This window comes from Anas platyrhynchos, chromosome 1 (assembly GCF_047663525.1).
Source record: "Anas platyrhynchos isolate ZD024472 breed Pekin duck chromosome 1, IASCAAS_PekinDuck_T2T, whole genome shotgun sequence".
NCBI lineage: Eukaryota > Metazoa > Chordata > Aves > Anseriformes > Anatidae > Anas > Anas platyrhynchos.
In genome coordinates, this window is record NC_092587.1 from 60,380,590 (window position 1) to 60,386,589 (window position 6,000).

General features: G+C 51.0%; 1 protein-coding gene across 2 annotated transcripts in view; it reads right to left on the bottom strand.

Moving 5' to 3' along the window:
- BRAF (B-Raf proto-oncogene, serine/threonine kinase) overlaps window positions 1-5,127 on the bottom strand; it is an 82,337-nt gene extending 77,210 nt beyond the window's left edge. The window contains exon 1 of one of the 2 annotated variants that reach the window (XM_072038935.1): window positions 4,704-5,127. In XM_072038935.1, the coding sequence (XP_071895036.1) occupies window positions 4,704-4,847 (144 nt within the window). In that variant the 5' untranslated portion in view covers window positions 4,848-5,127. The remainder of the gene's footprint in view (window positions 1-4,703) is intronic. The other variant, XM_027446729.3, reaches the window with a different exon arrangement.
- Window positions 5,128-6,000: the final 873 nt, after the last annotated feature.

Consider the following 6,000-nt stretch of genomic DNA (forward strand, 5'->3'; position numbering starts at 1 on the left):
AACTGTCATCAAACAGAATAAGGAAAGGCATTGCTGCTGCTCCTTCCACAATAAAGTTAGAAAGGCGGAGTAACAAGTTCAGCTCCTTGCTGCAAGTGTTTGAACAGGAAAAAGGCCCGTAATTCTGCTTCAAGCAGCCTTGTATAACTTTAGAACTGGTCGCAGAGAGGAAATCAGTTGCATAAATACGTATTTCATCATTTTAGAAAGAAGCTGTGTGCAGGAGAACAGATTAAGAGGATTGCATTGCATGCCCCAAAAGCTCCGGAGCAACTGGTAGGGGGAAACTGCAGCAGAGCAAGACGCGTGTTGTACACTGCGGTGTGCTGTACCTGCCATGAGGACAGAGCTGTGCACACACACACATGTGAACAGCTGAACATGGTGAAAGCCATCTCACACCTCAGAAAACTGGATGTTGTACCCCGCAGTCTCACATGGTGAAACGCCTGCTGTACCAGAAGCCCAGAGAGGGCCCTGGCGTCCCTGGCACGCTGGCATGCAGTCACAGCTCAGGGCATGAAAGGTGCACTCAGAAGCTGTCCAGAGAAACCAGGCCCGATTGCTACAGCCTAGCACAGGAAACTCAAGACCACAAAGACCTAACGTGTCAGGATCTGAGCCTGACAAGTCCAGCGAAGAAAGCTTCAGCCACACAAGAGCTCTCAGTCAAACATACCCCAGAAAAACGAACACCAGTGGAGTTTAGCAGGACAGTGGTGACCTGAAAAAAAACGAAGGGTGTGTATGTGCGTGTCAAACGCTAGCACTGCTCTCCCTAACCACATTCTTCTTGCCACCTACTGCACACAAGCTTTGGAGCTCGCCAGCCGCCTTGCTGAGGAGATGCAGTCCGCTACCCTTGCAGAAAACCTACCAAAAGCGACACAATTTTCTTCAGCATTAGTGAGCTGAATCAGCCTGGGAGAGGACCTCAGCGGCACTCAGCTGGCGTGGATCTGGCCGCGCACCCGGGTGCAGGTACCCGAAATGGCACAAGTGGCCCCTCTGGGTGGCGGGGCACCCTTTGATCAGCTTCAGCGCGATTGCAGCGACGGGAGCAGCATTAATCATCTGCCACTACGGTTATGACGGGGCATTCCTGCTGCGCTGCCCTTCAAAAGGGGGTTGCTCAAACTGAAACGTACTGCAGGCAAGGCGCGCTCGGCAGAGAAGCGTCTCCAAAAAACTGTGAAACCTGCAGCTTCTGCACCAGGCTCGGCAGGAAGATGGTTATCAGCTTCATGCTAATTCGAAGCCTCCTTTTATTTCTTTCCCAAGTACAAATAAGATCCTATTTCCTCTTTTGTGCATGAAGGATTTTAGGGTGAATTTCACGTTTCCTACAGGTACAGCAATTAATAAAACTAAACTATAGATTTGTTACGAAATAAAGCTAAGTAGAATACTGGAGCTTTAAGGATTTTTTGTTATTAAGAGATATCTCCATTAAAAAAAAAGAAAAAACAAAACCCAAAAACCACATCTCCTCTACGGTACTTTTAACTGCATGCAACAAAAGAATTGCCTTTCCTAGCTAAAACAAGTGTCAAGAAAGATATTATTAGAACAGCTTTAAAAATAAGGCATCTTTAACAACTACAACAAAGTACAAGTAGAAATAGCACTAGCAGCTGAAGCACCAACATCAATTCACAACAGAACTCGGCACCAAGCGCCTTGTATCCGAGCTATGGGTATCCACACAGGCTGAAGGCAAATCCCCTGAGACAGCCGAACTTTTCAGGCCCTAGCGGTCTATTAAGCAAGTTTTGTGTAATCAAAAGAGCTACTACAGAACACAGCTGTTAATCCCATTGCCTTTTGGGTAAAACAGCATAAGCAGATTTTTTTTTTTTAAAACACCCCCACTAAACTCAAGTCCTTTAAGCCTAAGGAGAAAAAGACAAGAGGTTATCAAAATCACTGTCTTTTCTACAGCCAGCTCAACTCTCCCCCATCATTCCTGACATATGTTTGTCCGTGGAGGCATTTTTCAGATAATTTAAGTCTACTTTCCTGCTTCACTATCCCTAGTCATAAAGGAAAAGGACTGATAGTAACCTGAAACAATCTCCTGCTACCATTTAAAATCACTACACCCAGCACTCATGACCATCAACCCAGAGAACAAGTTATTTGTTCTCTTCTTGGCATCTTCGACAATTTCCATTTCTTTTTTTAAACGACCTCAATTTTTTCAGTCTTTCCTCAAAGGTCTGATCTAACCTCTCGTTCCTTTTCTCTAGACCCTCCCCAGGTGGACCACGTACTGCTTGAAGCTGCAGCCCGAAGACCGACCAAGTGCTCAGCAAAGGCCTTTCTGCTGCTGTGCAAAACATAACTCTTGTGCTATCTTTTGAGATACGCTCCTGCAGAACACTGGCCATGAGATGCTTCATCTCCAGCCGAAGCATAACTTGTCCTCACAGTTAAATGGGATGGCAATCCTGACTGTAAACTTAGCTCAGTCACTGAACACAAGTGCAATGAAACTTAATTGCAATTTTGGGAATACATTTCATGTTGAATTTCAAAAGCAACAAAGTAAAAAATGCTTCTCTTTCCAACTTTCCAAAGAAGCTGCACATTTAATTGTCAACTCTTCAGTGAATCGTATTAAAAGTTATTCTAATTCCCTGCATGATAGATTCCCCAAGTGCTACTGCAACAAAAATTAACGCCGACTTTTCTTATCATACCAACGCTACTTTATGAGATCCTACCAGTTATTTAAGTTCAGAGGCATCTTTTCATTCTATTTTTTTTTTCCTTCTTCTTAAAAATGTTTTGCAAGATTAAGGTTTCTAAATATATAACTAGTATTTATGCAGGATCAACTCCAGCATTGCCACCTAGGAAGAGATCAGCTCAGGGGCTCGGTTCACAGCTTCCAGTCATTTTTGCCTTCCAAAGAGCACTTGAGGGCACAAAGCTCCAAGTACAGAAAATCCCATTTGAATTATTTAATATTGGTGTAAATAATCTCTAGCAACAAGATCAGAGCCTCTCCTCCCGGCTGTCTCACGCACTTTACTACATCAGCAACCCCACAACACTCTGAAAACCTTCCATCCAGACAGTCTCTAGTCCTGACAACTCATCATGGGGTTGCCAAAGGCCAGCCTCCAAGCCTCTGGATGCCAGCACTCATCGCAGGCCTCCTAATACCAGAAGCAGGATGATGAGGGGAAGAGAAAATTTCCTCCTGGATTCACTTGCCCCTACTCTTTTCAGGTACTTTTTGGTGGCATAAGGATTTATTTCCCAAGTGTTCTGTTTGTATAAGCGCACACGCAAGCGTTCTTCCTAATCTTCAATCATAATGTTGAAAAAAATTGCTTTAGCAATTATTATACTCTTATGTAATGACTTTGTTATTTGAAGATTTTTAGTACCAGCTCTCAGGATAGAAAAGGCAACTTCTGAAGCACTACATTCATTGTTCGACTACAAGTTGGCCATGATTTGAACGATACGGCGTCAACTTGTTTTGCAAAGCCCCGAGCCTTGAGTCGGTAAATAATGCTGCTGTAGTTTCAACCAACACTTGATTATGATCTTGATACATAACACCTCCTTTACCAGAGGACTTCAGCTGACGAGTTTGTGTCCGCTTACTTCAAGAGCTGTCAAAGACTCTTCTTGGTTACCCGCCTCTTAAAACGAGAGGCTCAGTGCAGAACGTGAGGCTTTCCTCCCAGAGGCCAGGAGGGCATTTCCTGAACGGCCGTGGAACTAAAACCTGTCCTGGCATCCCCTCCAAATAAGCCAAGTTACGCTCCTTGATGCACTCCCACAGCAAGGTTACTCCTAAAGCCCAGGCTTACGTTCTCTTGAAGAAACAAAACAAAACACTAAAACTGGCACTTCTATTAGAGCCATGAGTCAGTTATGTGCACCTCAGTATTCTTCTGACTTAAGTTACCTCAAATTTGCATTAGAGTTTATGTCGGCTTGTTTTTGTATTAAGGACGGCTTCTATTTTAACCTTATCAGCAATTTTTTGGTCTTGAGTTTTATCAAAACTACTTTTAGCTGACGTAATACGAGTGCTTAAGCCATAAACAAAAGTTAATTACCTATGACTTAAGGAAGAACGAGTTGACTGGAGAACAAAACCGCTTCAAAAAGCAGAAATTTTAGCACCGGCTCTGCCTTAGACCCGCGTGTTTCATTATTTCCAACTTGTAGATAACACAGCAAAGGCCACAGGCTCCTTAACCACGTGTGTATGGACCCATGGCTGGGACGGGGCAGCCTCTCGGCCAGCGGGCGTGCCAGGTACCAGGCTGCTGCTCTTCCTCTCACGCAGGGCCATAAGATATTCAAGGGAAAGAAAAGCAGGAGGACAAAACCCTGCAGCATGTAATTTAGCATTTGGGGTCAAACCTGCCAACCCACGCTGAAACATTTTGGAGGTGCCACCTCCTTTGGCATGAGGGCTGCTCTGAACAACCCCCGTCTCCTGCCACAGCTCTCTGCTCTCCCCTCCCCTCCCCTGCCGTCTGCTGACCCCCTCAGCCGTGCTGATACCACAGGGCCACAAAACACGCCGGTCGGTGAAACCATTCCACGGGGATTTGCATGATTTTGGGGTTTTTATGGCAATTCACCCCCATGCAGAGCCGCACCAGCCCCGTGAGGCGATGCGATGAGAGCCGCCCCCCCCCCCGTTCCCTGTCCCCCCCTTATGTCCTCACCTCCTCGGGGATGGCCGGGTCCCCGCCTCCCCCCGCGCCGTAGCAGGCGGCGAGGGCAGCGGCCGCGGCCGCGGGGGGCTCGGGGTCGGCGTCGCCGTTGAAGAGCGCGGCCCCCTCAGCGCCGCCGCCGCTCAGCGCCGCCATCTTGGCTGCCCGCGCCGGGGGGGGCGGGGGCGGGGGCGGGGCGGGCGCCGCCGGGACGGGCCCAGCCGGGACCCGGAGCGGGACGGGAGGGGAGGGGAGGGGGGGAAGGGGGAGGGGGGCGCAGCGCGGGGATCCCGGGGCAGCTCCCGGCGGCGCGGCACGCCCGGGCCCGTGACGTCACCCGCAGTCGCCGCCGCCGCTGCTGTCGCTGCCGCCGCTGCCGCCGCCGAGCGCCCGCCCGGCGCCTGCGCCCGCCCCGGCGTCACCGGGAAACACCCTGACGTCACGGCGCGACCACCCGTCGCCACGGGAACCCGCGCGGCCGCGGCCACGCCCACTCGCACCCCCCCGTTAAGCCACGCCCCCTCAGCCCCCCGCCCTCCTCCCGCCTTCCCGCGCCGCAGCGCCCCCTGCCGGCCGCACCCCCCCTATAATGGCGGCGGGGGCGGGGGCTGAGGCTGAGGCGGGCGGGGTGCTGGGCACCGGCCCTGGCTGGGTGGAAGGCTGTGGTGCTGCCAACAGGGATCAATGTGGCGGTTTCCTCTGAAGGAGCTTCACCCACTCCAGTTAAAATAGTTGCTAAAAGCATCTCTGTCTTTCCCAATGATGTTTAGGCCTTGCCCTGCCGCAGCCCGGTGCTGCGTTTTCAGGCCCCTCAGCTCCCCCAGGTAGTCTCAGAGAGGCACAGAGCAGCCCGAGCTGCAAGGAACCCACAGGGATCACCCAGTCCACCTCCTGGCACCACACACGCCACCCCAAAAATTCACCGTGTGACACAGCGCACAGTGCGAACGCTTCCACACATCTCTCCCGTCACCCAGCCAGCTCTGCCTCATCTGGGGGCTTGAAGCAGACCCCGCTTCCCAAATGTGTGTCCACCCTGACGTGTATTTCCTTCACAGATAGCCAGGTTTTCTGGAGAAAAACATCAGCTCGCAGGGTGGGAGCTGCAAGGTGCCTCCATCCTCTGCTGGGAATGGCAGAGGAGCGGGGCTGGCACACGAAATGCCCCTACAGGCTCAGGAGCTGGAAGCCACCGCTGCTCCCCAATGCTCGTGCTGGGGGAGCAGCTGCCCTGCTGTGCTCTTGCAGACATGGCCAGCACGGCCCTGATCCCCCCCAGGGACAGCACACGGCTGTTTAAAGCAAAAAA